The sequence below is a fragment of the Lutra lutra genome, chromosome 9 (assembly GCF_902655055.1).
Source record: "Lutra lutra chromosome 9, mLutLut1.2, whole genome shotgun sequence".
In the NCBI taxonomy this organism is placed as follows: Eukaryota; Metazoa; Chordata; class Mammalia; order Carnivora; family Mustelidae; genus Lutra; species Lutra lutra.
Window position 1 is genome coordinate 81,680,425 of NC_062286.1, and position 22,775 is coordinate 81,703,199.

A 22,775-nucleotide genomic window follows, 5' to 3' on the forward strand; every position below is an offset into this window, starting at 1 on the left:
AAATACCTCTATTGGGGGAAAAATGAGATGTAACCTAACTGAAAGATCTTATGTATCTGAGGGTTTTTTCAAAAATCCATTTAAATGGGGCATCTGGGTGGCTCACTTGGCTAAGCAGCTGCCTTCGGCTAGGGTCATGATTCCGGGGCCCTGGGATCGAGCCCTGCATCAGGCTCCCTGATTAGCAGCGAGCCTGCTTTTCTCTCTCTCCCTCTGCCTGCTGCTCTGCTTACTTGTGCTCTCTGTCAATAAATAAATAAAATCTTTAAAAAAAATCAATTTAAATTTAAAAATTCCTACTGACATTTCTTTCTTTCCTTTAGTAATTTTTAATATCTATTTCCTTGGAAAGTTTTTTAAGAGAGTTTGTGAAAGTATATAAGCTCTCTAATGTTTTCCTAATTTTAATTTTTCATCATGAGTTTCTCTCATGATCTCGAAAATTATTCAGATCCTTATAAAAGTGCCCTAGAAATAAAACTGATGTCAGAAAAAACTGAGACATGGTGAAATGTAAACTGATGAATGAATGGATGAACTAACAAACTCTAGAACAGTGCACTGCTGTCCTAAATCCCTAAATTACCCAACTTCACCAAGAACGGTGACCGGGAACTCCCAACCAATGACAGCCCCATAGTGATTTCTGGATGCTAAATATAGACCAGGCCCAAATTCCCAAAGCCTAACCCTGGTTTTATCACACATACTTGGCAAAAGAACGTTAACCTGATAAAGATGTCCTGTCCGGCCATGCTTAACTCAATGCCCCCAACATGTCCTGTTTCCCCCCTAACTGCCAGGGAAGAAATGGATCACTTCTATACGATTGGGGTCTAGCCGGGCTATATTAAAAAGTCCTTGATCCTGCCGCTACAACAAAAAGTGCATTGCCATCAGTTATGTTAAAGCTACTGTGTGATAAATCTGAATATTACACAATGAAGGAGAAAATCTTGGGCTACCTTATAGCTACAAAAGGCACATGTGAAGCTATTTGGTCACGATTTTATTGAGTACTAACGTGCAGGATAACTCAAACAACAACCAACTTGAGAAGCCCTTGGGATACAAGGTGGTATGCATTCTTGTAAAATCGCTCTTCTAACGTCATAATGCATTTGAATTCCTAAGTCCTTAAACACAACACGGGTCCCCTCATTTTATGTGAAACACAGAGCAGCAGAATTTATCTTTTAGCAGGAATGTATCACGGTGAGAAAGCCCAGGTTGATCAGCTCACGTGCAATGAAGGCGAATCTAAGCCACTGGGCTCCAGCCGTGACCTTAACCAAATGACAGGGGAAGAGTGTGCCCTATTGGCTCTAAGTTCTTACAGGCTTATTTTCCAAACCACAGCCTGCATTGTCTTTATGTTCTAGCTGAAGGACTCCTAGCCTCCCACTTGTTCACGCAGTCAAGAAGACATTCGGCTGTTTCTTCAGGATAAAATCACTTTTGCCTGGCAGAACGGCTCTGTCCAGCAGCCCTATTAGTGCCCACTCCTTCCTCTGCAGCTGGAAACACTAACAAAGGAATATGGTTCTTAGACTTCTCCAGCACCACCTCAGCTTCTGCTCCTAACGGAAACCGCCTGCAGCTAGAGCCGTTTCCATACTCAGGGAAGTTGGGGCACAGTTGCTTTGGGGAGTCTAATGAAGGCTCTCTGTAGGCTCTCTTCTCAAAAAAGACAAAGAGAAAAAAGAAAAATAAAAATGTGCATATGATGTTAGAGGTTCCCCTGACCTCCAGGTTTAGAATCTGGCTTTATAAGGCTAAGGAGGAAGAATGGGATGGAGAGGAGAGGTGAGAGTTGCAGGAGGAGGGTGGGCGTGGGGAGGAGGGCCAGAGGGTCTCAGAGAGAGAGCCAGACCAAGTGACAGCACACTGAAAAAAGTGCTTCAGAGAGAAGCAACTTTCTGCCCTTCTCACCTAGCCTGGGAATCAGATAGTTTAGGTTCTGGTCCAGGTTATCATTTCTTAATGATCTTGAGTGAGTTCTTAGAATAAGCCCTCAATTCCTCAATGTATAAAAGGAAGGGCATTAACCAGATAACTTTGAAGCACTTTACACAGATTAACTCCTTTAATCCTGACACCAATCCTTTGTGATAGGTATTATTTTTTTCCAGAGTTCACCGTTGACAAAATAGAGTTATCCATAACTAGCCAGCAACAAAGCAGGGTATAAGAACTCAGATCATATGGTTCAAAGTCCATGCTCTTAATCATTACCATGTTGTTACTGTCTTCCACCAACTCACAGACTAGGGAGAATTGTTCCTGTACAAAAACAGTTTAACATTTTGTCGGTGGAATGAACGAAATTATAAAATGCATACAGAATGCATAACTACAAAATTACTATGCATATAAATATAAAGTGGACAGACATTTTACAAAAAGGAAACTGTGTGCTGTCTTATACACACTGGTATCTTAATAATATTTAAAATGCTATAGAGATAACTCACTTTCTTGAGAGAAAGAAATTATATTCAACAAAGAATAGTTTAGAAGAGTTAATGTTTTTACTGGCTGTTTATAGTACACTTCTTTATCCAGACATATTTATTAGCCTACCGCATATCAATTACTTTATTACCAAGAAATACAGGAAAGGAGCATACAAATTTATCAATGTCCATCTCAATTTGGGGAAGGCAATGAAGATACTAACCAGGATACTAATAATAAACTAGAAAAAAATGCTTAGGATTGTAGAATTACCTGTAATTCAATCAAACACTTTATTAAAACACTCACCAAAAAAAAAAAAAAACCACCCCAAAACCAAACCAAAGCAAAACAAAAAACCTTCCAAGTAACTATCAGGTTGTCTTGAGCATGTCATAGCTCTTTTTCAAAGCAAATGTGTGAAATCCCCTACAGCACCTTGCTATCCAAGAGGGACAATGATGTAAAACATCTTGCTCATCGCCTCGGCCATGCCAATCCCCAACTCCATGCCCTCACCCAAGGTCCTGGTCACCTCAATCTTACCCACCCATTACTACAACATGAAAGCTCCTCATCAGGCCCTTTACCAACCTTTCAATGAATTCCCTAAACCCTAAATTCCAAAACCACTAACACCACAGGACTGGTACCATTCCTAAATCCATTACGCAAAATGGGTCTGCCAGAATCTTCCAGGACTATAGAACTTTTGTACTTCACTATGAACTCCTGGTTCCCCACCAGGGGAGATACAAAGACTGTATCCCCACATGATTCTGGGAAGCAGCTAGATTTGAGAACACCTGGACTACCAGATAGATATTAACACTTAGTGATAGGTTCAGTGTTATTTGCTGTAAATTGGGTGAAACAGTTGGGTGGATGACCTCCAGGGCTTCTTCCAGACAAGCTAATAGCCTGTGAGTCCAGATTCTAGAGCTATTTCATAGATAGTGCTTGCTCACCAACCAAAACTTCATGCTCCTTCAAAGGAGGGGCCACATTACTCTTCTGTGTTTCCAAGCTAGCTTCACACTTAGTAGGAGCTCACTAAACTTAAGATCATGAGTTTCTATGACTATGTCCTGCTGGCTGAGGAGAACTGGTAAGCTGAGCCACAGATGCCGCTGAATGGCTATTTAGCAAACCCTATGCAGATGCTGGTTTACATTTTGCTCCAAAATCATCTCCTACAGAGGCTTGAAGGTACTAGCACTTGACTGACTACAGTCAGAAAATCAAAGCAATCACTTTTGCTAACCTTAGGGTACCAAGAAAGTACCAGTTTTGACTTTGTTTATTTGTTAAGGAAACCACAGAAAACCCTTATGAATAGCATAACTGATTTGGGAGAATTATGAAGCCTCTTGTACTGTCATAATAATTCACATATCTAATAGAAGGTAATGGTGAGAAAAACAAGACAATGGTTCTTTTTACTATAATGATAATGGTATGATCCAGGTAACAGTTTAAGTCCAGAAAATACATTAAACGGGCTTACATCTATTACCAAGCTCACTCTATCAAAAAGAGGCTTTTCTAGCTGGCATTTTGGAGTTTCCCAATGTCTGGCTAGGAAACCTTCTCAACAAAGAAGTGTGCCATCATTGGAAAGTTAAGGTTTACAGAAACTAAGAAACAATAATGTTCCTTACATTGATATAGGCTTGAATAGTTTTCGAGTCATTTTCACATGTTATTCCCCTTAAGCCTCTCACAACAGCCCTTAGAGGCAGGCAAGACATACATCAACTGCATTTTACAAATGAGGAAAAGAAGCCTAGGAGAGGTTAAGAACTTTCTCAATGGTGGAACTGGAATGAGACCCCAGGTCTTCACATTCTATCACTGAATCGGAGTGTCACAGAGGGGAGGCAGATGTGTGATATCTGGCCAGGACAGTGGGGGTTTGAGTTTGCTTTGCTCATTTTATTTTGTTTGTTTTCCTTTGAATTTGGGTATACTGAAGCAAGGCTGCAAAATTTCCAACTGGCCACAGGCCCCATCACATCCAATTATGTAACTGCTCCAGATATTTACTTGGTCTCTTTGGCATCTAAAGTTATTTGAATTTGTTCCCCTGTGCTAAGTAATTATATTTACCTGTTTATAGAAATATAAATAATTATATCTTACCATATTATGTAATATCTTTTGAGAACATTCACATACCATATTTTATTTGCTCCTCATAATTCTATTACTGATTATAAAACTAAGCTAAGAATAAAAATTGAAGTGACCTCCACAGGGTCAGGACCTAAAATCTGAATGTGTCATGTAAGAAATAACATGATGTGGGAATTTTTAAGCATATACCAAGGTAAAGTTCTTTTTAGATAACCATTACGTAAGTGTCTGAACTTAGGTACTTAGGTTGGCATATTTTGAAGTTTGATTATCACTAAAAGGACAGTCATCCGGAGTATGTTCAGAAATGAAGTTTCTATATTTCCATGGGGCCAAGTCCTGGGAAAGTCATGTTCCTCTGTTTTTCTTTCCAGTGTTCATGAGTTTCCAATAAATTGGCAGAAAGTCTTCCCAAAAAAGGGAAGTTATTCATACTGACAAAATGAATCCAGCAACATACAAAAGGATTATATGCCATGACCAAGTGAAATATTCCAGGCATGCAAAGTTGATACAACATATGAGAAATCAGTCAACATAATAGACCACATAAATAGAATAAAAAACAAAACCCACATGGTTGCCTTCATAGACGTCTAAAGTCTTTGACAAAATCAAACGCCTTTCATGATAAAAACACTTAACCAGAAATAGAAAGACAAACTTCTTCAATGTGATAAAAGGCATCTATGAAAACCCACAAACAGTATGGTAATAGTGAATGACTGAATGTTTTTCCCCCTAAGACAGGAATAAGCAAAGAAAGAATATGTCTACTTTTACCACTGCTAATCAACATAGTACTAAACATTCTAACATGCCAATTAGTCAAGAAAAAGAAAGAAAGGTATCCAAATTGTAAAGGAAGAAGCAAAACTATCTCTATTAACAGATAAAATGATCTTGCACAATAAAATCCTAAGGAATACACAAATATACACTTTCACACACACACACACACACACACACACACACACTCATCAGGACTAATGAACACATTCAGCAAGGTTGCAGGACACAAGATCAATATACTAAAAAGAAAGTAAAAATATCAGGGACCCACGATCTCATCACTAAATGCTAGCAACTAAAAAGCTTATTCTTTTAATTTCATTAATCTCAACCTGAGATGTAGAATATAAAATTCAGAATTTATTTTGGCTTCAAATCTATAATATTTGGTTAAGAGAAATGTTTCCTGGTATACCCACAGTTCTGGAAAATGTGGAGGGAAAGATACTTTTGTTTATAGAGCCAAGAAAATTAAGTGATGAGAAATAGAAAAGAGTTTGAAGCAACAAAAGAAATTCTTCCAGGCTCACTAAAGAACCCTAAACTGTTCAGGTTTTACTTTTCTTCTAATAGGTTTTCTTCAAAATACTCCATAGCAGTTGCAATTAGTTCAAAATATTGCATCTTGGTGTTCATACAAACTAGAAAGTAATGGCTACATTTTCAGTTATTTAGTTTATATTCTTTGGCCCAGTCTCCCAGAGATTCTAAACACCATTAAGTACTTCATAATATTGGTGTGGACTGTTTCCTTCTTCAATTTCATTAGAATTAACATAAAAGTGGTATCTCATTCCAATAATATTGAACATGCTTCTTAGATAACATAAACTGAACATACATAGAAAGGAAAATTGTTCATTGTTTCAGAAAAGCATTACATTTGTTTCTTTTCTGAAGATTTGAATACAGAAGCCGCCTACTCTAAAATCTAGAAGGTGTAAAGTGAACCAAGAGTAAGCCTAAGCTTGGAGGGGGTCCTGCTAGGTTCCAAAAAAATCGTTTCATACCCTTTACCCTCAGGATCTCAAAAAACACAAATTCATTCATTCATTCATGTCAATGGTCAGTTATCATTCCTTCTGTATTTGTAAGTTACCACATCTTTTGTTGTTCAATTTTGTTATAAACAAAAATCAAGGGGTGCCTGGGTGGCTCAGTGGGTTAAAGCCTCTGCCTTCGGCTCAGGTCACGGTCCCAGGGTCCTGGGATCGAGCCCCACATCGGGCTCTCTGCTCAACAGGGAGCCTGCTTCCCCTCTCTCTCTCTGCCTACCTCTCTCCCTACTTGTGACCTCTGTCTGTCAAGTAAATAAATAAAATCTTAAAAAAAAAAAAAAAATCAAAACCAGACCCAAGTTATAAGCAAAGCTTCAGTTAAAGAAAACATTAATGTAGGTTTTCTTTTCCTATAAATCAGGTAGTTTATTGCTTGATTCCCTTCCAATTTATATATAGATTTTACTCTTCATTCACAATTTGATTCTAATTATTAAGTGGCAAACAAAGTCAAGTTATTAATTGAAGAACCTGGACATAATAATTGAATAATAATATTATCTCTCTACATATATAGAACATATTCTATATATATAAAATAAGGCAAATTGCTTAAAAATGAAATATAAGTAAACATATGCTTTCAAAAATTATCTCCCTACTATTGTAAAGATGATAACATGGAAACTTGGACTGCTTTATCAAAGGAGGGTATCTGCATTTCCTACTGATGTAAGGCTTGGGCTTATGACTGATTATTAGGCCAATGAAATGGTAGCCTTAATGATGTATGCCACATACTGCAAAAGCTCTTTCATTCCCTCCACCAAGAAGATGGCATGTTCCAAAAAAGGTATACTCTGTCAGCCTAAGTCCTAGAATGAAAAAGGCACACTAGGGCACAGCTGACCTTCAGTTGCCACGTAATATGGGTAAGAATTACACTTTGAGATTGTAAGCCACTGAGGTCTAAGGGTTATGACCACAACATTGCCTGACAAAAGCTGACTAATACAAACTACAACCCTAGCACTTAACCCACTTTGTCATTTTAATTTATCTGTAAGTAGAAAGACCAGAGGGATGTCATAAACCACCTTTAGGAAATGTTGATTTCACAATTCAGTGAAATTGAAAGAAATATGTACTGACTCATCTTAGTTTGCCAGAATCAAGCAATTTGATGTAAAGCTATCCTTATATTCTGTAGCAGCAATTAATGGAGTGATAAGAGAAGGGAATCAAGAGAACAGAAAGCACCCAAATCTGAAGTCTACAGTAACAATGAATATATCACTTAGGTTCACTGGACAGATTGCAACAGGCTGTCATCCAGCCGGAGAATCTGAGGTCATTCTAAATCTGAAACTGGGGAGCAATCATATCGGTATGGATAGAACAGAGAAAGATATGAGGTCAAGGTACAGTCATCTATCTGAAATAGTAGAAAAAACTCAGTTTGGTATTGATGAAAAGTTACTAGAAATTTTGTCACTAGAGCTATCCAAAGTCATTGTTCCTAAGTCCACCTAAAACAATTCAATAATATGACTGCTTCACCAATTTTCAAGTTCTCTGCCTTAATTGGTTTTTATTTTAATTGAAATGCATATAATTTTTTTTAAAAAAATAGATGTTTCTTAGCACATACAAAGGGATCCTTATACTAACACTAAAGAGGATTGTGAAGTCACAAGAAAATATTTCTACTCTCAACTGAAGAAAGTATTGGACTATTTTCTGTTCTTATCTGCTATAGTCATTAAATAAACATAAGCCCAGACCTGAAAAAAAATTTATCATTTTTTTTAAAAAAGATACAAACTGAAAGAGTGACTCACATAAATGCTTCTAAATATGTTTTAATCCACGGAATGGATACAGCCTTTGAAAACAATTACTAATAAAAACATTAAGTAACCATGAGAAAAGAATTAAGAATTAATAATAAATTTACCATATTCTGAGGCTCCACTATGTGCCAAGCTATCTGTGTTTATTATCTCATTTAACCTTCAAGATGCATCAGTGGCACAGGCATTATCTCCATATTATACAAGAGGAAATGGGCTCAAGAAGGTTAAGTTACTTGCTCAACTAGAAGATGGCACAGTCATAATCTTAACCCACTGCATGCTGGCTCCAAAGCCCTTGGCCTTCCCATTATCAGATGGTGTCTTTCTGGAATTTTGTCACCAAGTAGATTTTTACCCTACCTTGAAGTCTAATTTGTCTTATACTCCAGGATTTTTACAGACTTAAAATAATCTTTGTCATCTGTTTCAATTTGTCACCATTCCTTATGCCAAGAATCTATTAATTTTATTTCCCTTGAAGTGCTTCTGACATAAATTAAGCCCATTTACTCTTTCCATCATCAAAGCAACACTTTTTATAGAACCAATCCTATAGCTAGAAGAGACAGTATTTCTGTAGAAATGAAAAAGAAATTGTAGAATAATCTACATAAAAAAGAATCACCTCACACACAATTTCAGATTACCTTCATGCAGTAGTTGTAATCATTTTATAGCTGCATCATCATTATCATTATTAATAAAGTTATATATAGGGGTTAATGGTAGATTTGACCAGCTGTGGTGAACAGTTGTTACCATTTTCTTCATCCATTAAGCTTGTCAAAGTAGTGGTTTTATGAGAATACAAATAATTAAGAGAAAACAGATATAGACAATATACTTTTATACATCTTAAACACTGACAAAAAACTAGTAGCTAAAATGGTAATTACAATCTTTGTACAGTAAAACCTGTTTAATTGGAATTATAGTCCAAAATACACCACAACTTGGTCACAATATATTATTCCTTCTGAGTTAAAAAGTTCAAACTCATTCTTCAGATGTTTTTCCATATGTACTTCACTGTACCTGCTACAGACCATAAATAAATGCAAATGAAATCACAAACACTGTAAGGCTGGGAGGGACCTCAGAACTCATGCCCTATGATTCTGTCACCAAGAGATGCTTCTTCTCTGCTGGTGACCACATGCGCGGCCTGGAACATGGCCATCTGGACTAAAACCCCAGCTCCATAAACACTAGTTATGAGCCTTTGGATTGAGTTACTTTGCACCTTTGTTTCCTGCTCTTGATATAAAATAGAGAATAACAGAACCTACTCACAGGTTATGAAGATTAAATGAGATACAATGCTTATAAAGGGTTCAGTACACTTCCTTACATATAAGAAAAACTAAGAATCCTTGAGGCCAGATGGGCTAAGTGTCCTTCTCAGGAGATACAGCCATTAAATGTCAGAATACCATCCTGGGGCACCTCACTGTCAGTCTTGTGTGTTTGAAAACACTTTTTTAAAATCCGTTTTAAACAGTCCTCAATTAGAAAAGTCTACAAATTTTTTCCTGGCTACAGAGCTTCATCCAATTACTTCCAAATCAAAATTACTTTTAACAACACTCTAATTAAATTACAGATGGTGTGACAGAGATTTATGCTAAAGTGGTGCACACAGACTTTTCATTCATTAGTCACTTATTCAAAACTGTCCATAAAGCATTTATTATTTACATTTTAGAGTCTAATATTTGATACTATCTTCTTCTCTATGGTTCCATGCTCCAAAACTTCCATTTCTCACAGATATTTGTTTAAAAAGTCTCTGCCACCCGCAACGTATCGACATCTATAACCACCCACGAGCTCTTCCTCTTGGCTTGGCCCAGCCTGCCCTCTTCCTTTTCTGAGACATGCCTCCATCCATTTGCCCCCTCTTTCCCCTCATAATCTCTACTTCCCCACTCCCTGTTCATTCTTGCACCCCCACGGCCAGCCCTTCAACCACCTCAATCTTCTCGTGTTGACTACTCTAAAGCAATTGACCAGGGGGACCCCACTTTCTCATGGTCTCCTACCTCTCCAATCACTTATTTTCAACCTTCTTCAAGGGCTGCTTTCCCTCCCACTGCCCCTCTGTGTCCTCAGCTTAACTCCCATTCTCTCCCCCTCTTCCTGAATAATCTTGCCCAATCTCACAGCTCTCATCAGCGCCTGTATGCAGATAACTCCCAAATCTTTATTTCTGTCCTAACCTTCTCAACCATCATTATCATACAGTAAACTTTCTACAGGCAATTCTACCTGGATGGCCCAAGGCACTTCAAATGCAACCTATTTAAATCCAACCCCATCATCTTTCCCCATTCAGTTTGCTCTTCCTCCTATATTCCCTACCTCATCACACAAGCTAAAAGTTCTAAAAGCATCTTTGGTTCTTCATCCTCCCTCATTCCTCTACTCAGTCAGTCACCAAGTTCTGCCCACGTAATCATCTAAACACATCTCCCCGGCCTCCCCTCCCCTCCATCCTCATTGGCCTCATCTTGGTGGCAATCAATTCCCTGACTGACCTCTGGATCCTTAGAGTCACCAGACTCAACCATGGACAATGCCTTCTAGAAATAATGGTAAAATGCAAATGTGACTATTTTGTTCCCTACCCAAAGCCCTCAATAGCAGGCTATCACTTACTGGAAAATGTTCAAGCTCCTTGGAATGACAAGCAAGGCTCTCCGAGGCCTGGCTCCCAGAGATCCTTTCCCCCACTCCTCTCCTGCTATTCCTTATCTTAAATGCTTCACACCTGCAACTTACCTGCATTCATCATTGTTCACAACACGCTATTTTTCACATTTTGTCTTTGCTTACCCTTTGCACTACAGTACCTACCCACATTCCCCCTACTCCCAGCTTAACTCCTATTCATCCTGTAAAACTCCAATTAGATGTCATTGTCTTCAGGAATCTTCCCTAAAACCCCACACTGGGAAGGGTATCCTTTCATGTACTCCACAGGATTCCCTATTAGAGCATATAAAAACTCTACTGAGATTATTTGAAATAATCTGCTCCAGGCTAAAGTATAAACATACCAAGGTCTGGAAAAGTGATCTATTCACTTTTGTGTCTGGTTTAATAAATGGTTGTTCATCTCAACCCAGAAACCTATAAATTTAGAGAAAGAAAGTTACAAAGAGCAGCTTAAAGCATCCATACGGTGTTACATTATTGTGTATGTTTTAGGACTTTAAAATATTACTTTTGTCCTGCTGAGGGATAAGAGTGAGGAAAAGAATAGAAACTAATTTATGTAACTAATTATCTACCTAAATATTAGAAACTAAAATACCATACTTCCTTTTTAGACTATAAATATTTAATTTCCATACTGAGAACTGTTAATTCAGCCTTGGAGTATTCATTCAAGATGAGGGGAGGGAGGGGAAGGACAGCTAGGTAGCAGGTAAAATACGCTAGCTTTCCCACAACAGTCCGTTTTCAGGTATTGCACTCACAGTAAAAGATTAAACTCTACTTATTAAAAACAAAACAAAACAAAAAACACTCTAAAGGTAAGTCACCTTAAAGATTCATTTCTCAGGGGAAGCCATGCCATATTCTGGAGAAGGACCAATTTTCAATGACTGGAAAAGAAGTAGGAGAGTCCATGTGGTACCAGCTGAGCAGTCCTGTCCTACACATGGACACACTTCTGAGGACTCAGCAGGCTCTGCACACAACATCTGTCCTGAGCTCTGAATATCCTATAGCAGCAGATGTGTCTGGTGCTCAGACGCAGCATGGACTTTATCTACATCACCCTAACCTGAGCCCAGACAATACAGGCCAGGTCAAAGGCTTCATCCTACAGAGTTATACATCCAGAGGTACAACTGGAATACCACAGTAAAATATTAAACCATTTGATTTTACATCAAAAAGAGAAGGCTATCACATATGGATGTCAGCTGGAATAATGGTTTTCCCATTACTGCTGATGCTGCTACATATTTCCTCAGGAAAACAGACAACCCATATATTTTGCTCAAAGGGTCCCACCTTCCCATTAGGTAAGTTCTCATTTCTACCACCGCTGCAGACCATGAGAAAAGCTGGCAGGACAATCCAGATAGTGGAGGGACCAAAACACTCCAGATCCCAAGCCTCTATTTCAGTGAGCTGCAGAGTCCATGGACCATGAAGATACACGGTTCTTAGCCTGAGGTAACATCCTCAAACTCCAACAGCATTTTCCTGCTTGGCAATTCTGAAAAAATGACACCAGGCAGCTCCCTGCCATGGAATATCATTGGTATAAAAGGGAGCAAGCAAGGAAGGACCATGCTGATGGCCTATCTTCTCAGTCAAAGGCCAAAAGCCTGAATAATGTAACCAAAGTTGAGTATTTAGCTGACCATGATCAGTCGTTTTTTTTCTTAAGGAACTCTTGTGTGTTTCTTCTCCGGACCCAAGAGAGCAAACCCCAGACTCTGAGAGTCCTTTTTTTCCCCTGAGAGTTGTCCAAATCACCTATTCTGCTATCTGTATTATATATTGATGGCCAATAAACAGTGTTTTCTCTCCTATAAAAGAAAACACACTAATTTGGTAATACTAGTACAAACCAAGGCAAAAACCAAACACTTGCATTCCTTATTATGGGCCTGACCTATCTTCATGCTTGAGAGAAATAGTTTCCCTCCCTTCCTCAATCTTAAAGAAAAGTTAAATTAGTGGAATAATTACAAGAAATTATTAAACACAATTAGCACCATGGCCACTAGAGGTACAAATGAGTCTTGCCACAAACAGTAGGCTAAAAGCTACCATAGGCTTTCCTCTGTGGGTTCACATGTGTCCCAAGACTGAAAGATTTGAACTGGTCACTATTATTCCTGAAAAGCCACCTTTCTTTTCCAAATCTGAAGTAGTCACAATTGTTTAGAACCAGTGTGGCTTGCTCCTATCGGCAACAGTCTCTTATGCCATTTCAGAGAATGGAAATGGGTATGTGTGCACGCGAGCGCACACACACACAAGACCTCATTAAGAAGATAAAGTAAATAAACTCCCTTCCGGTCTCACGGCACATTCAAAGTCAACTGTGCTGTATTTGCTCACATAATCATTCCTATCGGCACTTATTTTTCTAATGAAACAGGACTGGAAATTAAGCCCAGAAACTGCAGCACTATCTGACCACCTGGTGGACTCAGGGCACTCTGTGGTCAGGGCTGAGGGAGAGGGCAGCTGGCAAAGCTGGGAGAGAAGGCTCCCACCTGAGGTGCCAGACACTCGTCCCTGGTTCCACTTGGAGTTTGAGTTTTGAGGTCTCCCAGGACACAAGGAAAGTTGCAATTTACAGCCATGGCCACAGGGTAGTGCCGTCATTCTGCAAATAGCTGCCCCTCTTCCCCACCACTGCCACCTCCCTCTCCCTCCACACCCTGCCTCCCCAGTTCCCTCCCAAAGAGAGAGTGGCTGGGAGAGAATGCAGACATTTGGTCTGCGTCCTGGGCACCTACAAGAAGGACTGAGATTCCCTGACAAATCCAGAAGGGCCTATAAGACCTGGTAGGTATCCAGTTACTCTGAGCACTCGCTCCTGACACAAAAGGACGGGGCCTTCCAAGGACTGACAAGAACTGTAAAGCTGTAAAAAGGGATTAGCCTATTTATCACAAACTTTGTTTACTCAGGCTTTTATGTTTACTTACCACTGTATCCCCACTAGGATACAATTAACCACCCCCTCACTCATCAAAGTTGTATCAGAAAGACCCACAAAAATAAAATCAATGCTGCATCTAAACATAACTTCCTGACATTAAGGAATTGTAGTGTTATAACGCAAACCCTCCCCCCCAAAATAAAGAGAAGAAAATGCAGTATTTTAAAAGAGCTTCTTTTTTTTTTTTTTTTTAAGATTTTACTTATTTATTTGACAGAGAGAGAGATCACAAGTAGACGGGGGGGGGGGGGAGCAGGCTCCCTGCCGAGCAGAGGGCCCGATGCGGGACTCGATCCCAGGACCCTGAGATCACGACCTGAGCCGAAGGCAGTGGCTTAACCCACTGAGCCACCCAGGCGCCCCTAAAAGAGCTTCTTTTTAAAGAAATTTTTGTCCTTTTAGTTCTCACTACTCAAAGTTTGGTTTACGAGGGAGCTGGTTAGAAACGTAGAATCAAAGGCTCACCCTGGACCTATTAAATCATAATGTATATTTTATCAAGATCCCTAAGCTATATGAAGACGCGTTACCGTCTGAGAAGTGCTGGCCTGAATGATAGTTAAGTACACTGACCTGTGTTCTTAGAATAGTTTTCTAAGCCCTGAGTCTTTTCTTTTTCAAGGTACATTGTATAGAAAAAACAAATATATCTTGAAATTGGAAAATAAAAACAGATTATTACCCAGAACTGGTAATGATCCACTAAAGGTTTTTTCTATCTAAACTGCCAGGTAACTAATTAACATTTCAATGAACACTGACAGAAAATTTGTTCTGTCACTTCATAACTCAGGTAAACAGTAGAGGCATGACAACAAAAATTTAACCAAGACCACCATGCTTATATTACAGCACTCCAAAGGATTTCTGAAAACTAATTTCCTGTCCATAAAGAAAGGAAAATTAAAATTATTTTCAGCGTCAAGGTAACACACAACTCTAAGCTTAGTTGTTATATTAGTGGTCTTCAAATTACGGTTCCTTTTGTTTACCTCAGCTAACAATGAGCCCCCTGGGAAGAAATTATGTGAAGAAGTTTAAGTACCCTCTATGCCATCCTCCACATGTGAGTGCAGAATTACAAAGGGGAAAAACACACAAGCGAAAATTAATGACTTCTGTACTTTGATTCCCGCTCTCCTACGATAGGAATGATCAAAGATTTTTAAGTTGGAAGAATTCAGATAACTTACTGTTGTGGGTCCACTGACCCAGGAATCTTCTTCTACTGAGTAGCTGGCAGGGCATCTATAGCTTCCTATTGATAGGTAATTGTTACCCTCCAAGACAGCCGGGAAACAATCCCTTCAGGTACTCTCATACCCACTGACCTTACCAGTGCCCTTAACCCGGAACAGCTCAAGGCTCCCTTCCCAGTGAAACTCCTTCAACCCCTCCGGGCCTCTATCATGTCCCCAGGGGTTAGTTTCCATAGACTAAACCCATTTCGTTTCTTGGATGGTGTGGTGTCCTCTTACCCTGGTAATAACTGTGTATTTTGTTTCTATTGAAACTAAATTATGATTAGCCTGACATAATTTAATGAGACCCACAGTGCCAAATGAAGTCATTTGATGTAATGGGTGGTAATTCAATACATTCTCAGTGAAACATCAAAGATTATGTAATGGTTAATATATCCACATATGTTAGTAGTACAACCACAAGTAAGGGTGTATTTGTCTGCTAGACTATGATATACAACTAAGAAAAACTACCAATCTCCACTCTAAATCGCCCCTGGATCCCACTGCCAGGGACAGAATTCTATACCAGATGGATGACCTGACCCAGCGTGGCCTTTCTGTATCCCTCCTTGTTTATGATAAAGAGACTTTTTAAGGAAGCGAAGGGTATTAAAAGAACTACATTTGGCATTCACAAAGCAATTGACACTTTTATTACTTAACATCACAACCTTATGAGGTTGGCCAGTATAAGTGCTGTCATTTTATAAGTGATTAAACCAAGACTGAGAATAGGAAATGAGAAAAATCGTGAGCTGCCCAGGGCCAAACAGAAAGCAAGGTTGGAGCCAGCTGAATTCAGAAACCTCAATTAAATTCCCAGACAAAAGAAAACAGGCAACATTTAAAATAAGTTTTATGGATTTCACTTTGAAATAAAACAAGGAAACATTATGTTACCATTAAATGATATTAAAATAGTCTTTTATGGCCTTGATTTTGCTACCAAGGCTTTATTTTCAAAATAAAGAAAATTTAAACAGGCAAACTTATTCCAGGTTAAAAATTCCATTTATACACAAAAAATCTTGCATTCCTTTCGAGATTATTTTTTCCCTGATTTGACTGCTATGCTAACCAGTATTATCCCAAAGGACCTCGTACAAGTTGCTCCATCTAAAGTGTCATTGATTAGACCCATTCTGGTTCACAGAGACATTCTCCCAAAATAGATACTGAGCATTTTATAACCCTCCTACATTTTCACAAAAGAGAATCTGGAACACAGGAAGGAACCACTTCCCCACACATAATACTCATCTTCACTGTCATCAGAAAGCATGTGGTTCAAATTCATCCACACATCCAGTGTGCATCTTCTCTGGTCAGTGTGGCCCCCAGCCAAAGCCTGAGTCCTCCACTTCAATACCATGCATCAGCCAGTCTTCCCACCTGATTTTCTCCAAAACACACCTACCCACAGCCAGGCTGATGCTCCTTACAGATGGGAGCAGCACTCAGCTCCCTGCCCCCAGCACTCCACAGCTTCCTATGGACACCTCCTTGCCTTCTGCACCAAGGCAACCATACCCCTTCCAGGCTGCAGCCCACAGCCCTTCAAACTCCTAGCCCTGAAAGTCACTTGTAGAAACATTTTCATCCCTGCAAATGCTGAGGTCTTTCCTGAGCTCCAAGTATGCTCTGGGGTTCTCAACCAAAGAGAACCACCGCTGACAACCATACAGCCACCGTGGGCCACTCAGAATGAGCACAATCAACCTGCCTGCCTCTAACAGTCACCCTGCAGAGAGCGTGTGAAGGGTCCCTGCCTGCCCCTCTCCTGCCTTCTGTGTTCTACTGAACTGCTTTAACCCCAAGAGCCCACAACAGGGAGAGTGGTAGGCCTTAAAAGGTTTGCTTTGCTGGGGCTGTAGGAAAAGGGTAGCTGAGGGTCAAGGTGAGGAATCTGGAGCAGTTTTCTGACCCTATACAAGACCCAGGAAGCCTAACTAAGAAGGCATGAGTGAAGCCATGGCTTGGGCATGTCCACTGGCAGTTGATTTGAAGAGGACCAAATGTGTCAGTAGGTACTACTAGGAAACACCCCTGTGTTGTTAGTGGCTCTGCTTTACTCTGCCTCCCCCATAGAAACATGGGGGTGCAAAGGGTTTTCAACCCATGAGAAGATGGAAAACTCTGTAAAAAATAGAATGGAAATAGAAGATAAAATATCAAAGTGCATCACACAGAGTAAGGGTAAGTGTTATTTTGTGAAAGTTGTTGCAGTTATGTGTATGTGTACCCACAAAATGTCAAAACGTTAAATGATTTATTATTGTGAGTCATGGTCTAAAACGTTTGAAAGCCACTGTTCTACAGTACCTATCATATAATAATGCTTAATACTCTATGAATGCTTGCTGAATGAGCAAATTGATAAGTATGAAACAATCCATTTATCACAACTTCAAAGGTTCCAATTTGAAAGAATGTAAAGTATAATGCCTATCTGAACAAAAGTAGATGGATTCTGGCCTATGGGAAGCTATGGGGGGGGGGGTGCGGTAAGAGAAATTGGAATATTTCTATTGTATTTCAATGGACTTTTCCCCCAATAACTAAAATGTTTTATATTTAAAGAAGATTAAAGACAATTTTGTCCAACTTCATTTGTAAAACTTTTCCCATTTACTGAAACTACCTACTGATTACAAAAGTTCTGCATCTTTAAAATGCTTGGTATAGGTAATTCCATCATGATTCATAAAAGGATCTTTCAGAGACAGCATGAAAGCCTTTGTTCAAGTTCTTTCTTTGCCCAAATACCCCGACCCCCACCATCTGTAAAAATCCCATTCATCTTCCAAGGCTTAGTTCAAAGGCCACGTTTTCCATGGAAGCGTTTTGTTGTTGTTGTTGTTGTTTTAACTCAATTTTTCCTCTTTCTTCCTCTACCAGCCACCCCCATCTCAGATACGGTCTTTCTGAACCACCAGGGTTGAAAACTTCCTTTTTTATTTGTATACTCATCTCATTCCCCACTAGATAATCATATGTATAACCCACAGTTCACTCATCTTTGTACTCCTTATAGCAATCAGCACAAGGTCTTATACTTAATAAATTATCAATTAATATTTAAGTGATCAAATTAATATTAAAGTGAACAAATATTTAAGTGAACAAATTAAAGTAACGGTTAGCCTGTTAAAAGGGATGGGCATTATTTTAAAGGCCCTAAGGAAAGGCATCTATGTCCAGCAGCTTATCAAAAGCTGGTGGAGAACAGGAAGGAACAGATGGCAAAAGAGTGAGAGTTTGACAAGAGGTGCTGTTCCTCAGGCTATTAGCCACTGCAAACTTACTGAATCCTCAGCTCTTTGGAGACCCAGCTCTACCCAATGAAGCTATGGACTCAGGTGCAGGATAAGTGCCTTCACCTTGTTCCAAGAGTTCTACTCTGGCTTTAAACCAGAAATGGGGAGTGAAATTAGAAGTAGAAATTAGGGCTACCCTTTTCAACTTTAAGGCTGAAAGGAAAAACTGAAAGAGCTATCTAGTCCAAAAGGCCTCCTTTGAAAAATAAGCATGGGTGTTTGGGCAGAATGGGGGGCAGGTACAAGGAGGTAGAGGAGATAGTTCTTGAATTACTTGACTTTTTTGATGATACTGAGCTTTTCTCTTCAGACTGTCTATACAGTCATTTGGAAGCACTTTTTGTGACCACTAGACTCAGCTAGGTCTGGTTCAAAGCCACAGTCACAACTAATAAACCGCAATTTTTGGTGGGGGGGGGGGAACAATGCACACCAACTGGAAAGACCTATTAGGAATTAAAATACCATTCTCCTTTGCCATTAACCTGTACCTTCCCCCACACTATACAAAGAAACATTTTTTCCTAAGATGAACTAAAACAAGTTTTTAGTGTTTATTTTAAATTTATAGATATTTATAAGTTAACTCATGTCGGGCAGACATGGTTTGCTAAATCATGGTATTTTTTTTTCAGATTTTTAATTTAAGATCAGAATCTTTAGGGTTCTGACCTTCTCTCTCTTTGGTATTTTAATAGAACCTTAACTTCCAGTCCATCAAGGTTTTGTTTTGTAATTAACTTCAGAGCCGCCCTCATAAACTGGGAGACATCCGCAGTACTGTAGAAAATGCACACAGTTTAGAGTCAGAAAACTGAGTTTCGAGAAGTTAATGGTTGGTTCCAAAAAGGCTGCTCCATTTCTGGATGTGTGACCTTGGGCCGATTACCTGATCGTCCCCACCCTCAATGTGCCAATCTGTAAAATGGGAATAGTAAAAGATAATGCTTCCTAGGGTGGTTGTAAGGGCTAAATGAGCTACAACATGTAATGCTCTTAGAACTGTGCATGGTAAACGGTAAGCAATCAGCCAATGTTAGTTTAAAAATTTTGCTCTCAGTGCGCGTGGGTGGCTCAGTCAGTTAAGCGTCTGCCTTTGGCTCAGGTCATGATCTCAGGGTCCAGGGCTCCATGCTCAGTGTCATCTGTTTCTCCCTCTCATTCTGCCCCTCCTCCTACCACTTGTGCACACACATGCACACACTCTCTTTCTCTCTAATAAATAAATAAAATCTTTTTAAAAAATTCCTCTCTCATTTGTTTTATGGTCTCAGTAGTGTCCTTTTACCGTTCAAAAACTCCATTTCCTTATCTATAAAATGGGACTCCTATAATTTATCACCTCCAAGACTGTAAGATTCAAATAAGAAAAAAATGGATAAGAAAACATGTGACACACAGAAAGTACTCAAACGTTAGTTATTTTGGATCACTTATAAACTTATAAATAAACCATAACACTGAGTTAGAAAATACCATGCAAAAACTCATCCCTAAATGGAGAACACATCTATGTTAGAAATGCATCCTCAAGAAGTATGGTTTATCATTAACTTATCAGAAATATATAAGCTTTTGTAAAATGTAAATGTTACATCTGCAAACTAGAAACACGCTCTGTCAAGCCAAAACTTCCCACTATACTGTAAGCAAGAAGGCCGCACATCTTCATAAGCCAAAGATAAACTGATGCACTGATTAAATGCCGATTGCATGTACAGCAACTTTTTTAAAATGCTTAATTTCTTTCATTTAAAAAAAAAAGAATAAATGTACTGTTGGTAATGTAAATTTCAAGTCAATGCAACAGATATTTACTGTGTAACTGTGCTCCAGGTAACCCAGCTGGCAGCTAAGGGTGCAAAGAGAAATAAACCTTAGACCCTGTGCTGGAAAAGCCCACATATTAGAGCTGATAATTTCAAAATATTACTTGTAAAAGTCATGAGGGGGTTTCAATTTGAATCAGCAAACTGACAAGCACCATAAAAACATGCCAAAGCAGTAAGTTCTTCCCTTTGACTGAAACACTGTCTTTTAAAAGCAAAAGTCATCTCTAAAGCACAGTTTCTATCTAAAAAACTATTGAATTTGTGCCAGAAACCTACGTTTCTAAATGTAAACCTGTAAAATAATAGGTATCTGTAATTGAAAGGCTGAAATAACCCCAGGAGCAACAAGACAGTAATTAGCAACTTTTATAGAGTAATAACGTGTTTCATATTCTTTCTACACTAGCTCTTTGAAGTTTCCAGTGTAATGTATAAAAGTTTTATTACATTAGGGCCCATCCTTGTGTATTTTATAAGCACCAGCATTATGCAGAGCAAGCTGTAGTTACTCATCAACAGATCTTTTATAAGAAACTGCTCAATAATGCACTAGCTTTGTGTCCAGTTTAGTTTGTTACACCTGGCTTTAGAAAGATAAAAGTCACTAGAAGGCTATAACTGGAAAAAATCACTGGAAATAATCCACATATCATCCACATAATCTATAAATCTTAGAGCAGTTTAGCTTTAAAATTGTACATTGCATATTCATGTGCACACCACTTGCAGTTTTAGACACATGTGAACTCTTTACTGAATTAAAGCAAAAAAAAAAAAAATTACCAGAGACAGAACAGAGTGCAGTTAATATGCTTGTTCCAGCAGATGTTCATTCCCGTAAATATTAAACATAAAACAAGTTCCTCCAGGAATATGCGGGCAGTGATTTTACCACCTGAATAGGGCTGGTTGGAAACATTTAGGGGTGGGGGGGGGGGGGGAATAAGAGGGATGCCGAAGCAGCCAATGGGATTTTTAAGAAACCCGCAACGAGAATTAAACTGCTTCTAGCGGCGATTTACCTACAGCAGCTCCTCAACGTGAGAACGCGGAGCAACAGATTCCGGAGTGCTCCCCCCGGCCGCCCGCTCCCCAGGCTACGAGCTGTGAGCGCGGAATAAAGGGACACGCGGGGCGCCGGGGTGGGGAGGAGTACAACTGTAGTGAGGTGTGAAGAAAGGGCCCGAAGGAATTGTGAACCTCGAGGAAATGAGTCTCCCTGGGCCAAGGCCTCTGGAATTCCCGCACGGAGAAACACTCGCCCCCTGCCCCCGGTGTTCACTTTCCATCTCGGGTGGGAGCGGGTAGGAGACAGAGAAGATGCAGCCTCCCAGACCCGGCGCCTCCAGGGAGGAGGCTGGAGCATCCTCTAAGGGCACTTCGCAGCAGCACCAACTCCAGGGGGTCGCTGGTGTGAACCAGAGGCTCTTAAAGAAGAGGGAGGGCGCAAATGAAGCGAAGGGAGGTGAGAGGGGCTGGGGGCCGAGGGGTGGATCCCCAGGCACTAGTGACACGTTCTAGAAATCGGGTCTTTTTCTCTCCATGGCTGAGCTCTGGCCCCCGGCTCCCCAGATCACCAGCGCCTGGGCTGGGGCGGGCAGCACCGGGCGAGAGAACAGGAAAGAGGGCAAGAAGACGAGTAGGCGGCCGTGCATCCACCCAGGGGAGACAGGAAGGAGCCCGCGGGGGGGGCCGGGGGCGCCCCCGACCCACCCCACCCCCACGGCGGCCGACCCCTCCTAGCCCCCAGCCCAGGTAAGGGCGCGCGGGCCGCCGCGGCCGCCCCTCGCCACTCCCGCCTGCCCAGGCGGCCGGCACAGGGACTCACCACAGCGACTCGAGGTCCCATTCCTGGAGCAGGGCTAAGTCGAAGCTGTCCATGGTGGGAGGTGTCAGCGCCGCCGCCGCCGCTGCCGCCGCTGCCGCCGAGGCTCGGGCCGCCCGCGCGCTGCAAGGAAAGGCGCCGCTCAAGGTGCATCCCGGCCGCGCCGGAGCGGCGGCCGCCGCCCGCCCCCTGCCCGCCCCCGGGTCGGGCTTCCCCGCGTCCCCCGCCTCCGACTCCCAGCCCGCCCGGCGGGCGGTAGCGGCCGGCGCACTCACCCGCTCTTCGGCTCGCGCGCAGGCACACTCAGGAAAGAGCGGCGAGCTCGCCGCGCCGCCGCCGCCGCCGCCTCGCCCCCCTCCCTCCCCGCGCCCGCCCCTCCTCCCCTCCCTCCCGGCGGCCCGGCCCGCTGCAGCCGCCGCCGCCGCCGCCGCCGCGGTGCTCTGCGCCCGCCCGCCCGCCTCTTTCTCCTAGGGGAGGCGCGTGTGCGCGGGCGAGGCCGAGGCGCGCGCGCGCCGTGAGCCCCGCGCCGCGCCCGCCCCGCGCGCCCCTGCGCTCTCCGCGCGGCTCCCCGGGGTCCCGCGGCGCTCGCAGGCCGCGCCGCCCCCTCGCCCCGCGAC

The 22,775-nt window shown here is 41.2% G+C and overlaps 1 protein-coding gene across 2 annotated transcripts in view; it reads right to left on the reverse strand.

The window, feature by feature from the left end:
• Positions 1 to 22,564, reverse strand: part of AFF3 (ALF transcription elongation factor 3) — a 543,761-nt gene extending 521,197 nt beyond the window's left edge. Inside the window, exons 1-2 of one of the 2 annotated variants that reach the window (XM_047745267.1) lie at positions 22,434 to 22,564; positions 22,162 to 22,281 (exon numbers count right to left, since the gene is read on the reverse strand). In XM_047745267.1, the coding sequence (XP_047601223.1) occupies positions 22,162 to 22,214 (53 nt within the window). In that variant the 5' untranslated portion in view covers positions 22,215 to 22,281; positions 22,434 to 22,564. Of the gene's footprint in view, positions 1 to 22,161; positions 22,282 to 22,433 lie in introns of those variants that run through there. The other variant, XM_047745265.1, reaches the window with a different exon arrangement.
• Between the last annotated feature and the right edge of the window lie 211 nt (positions 22,565 to 22,775).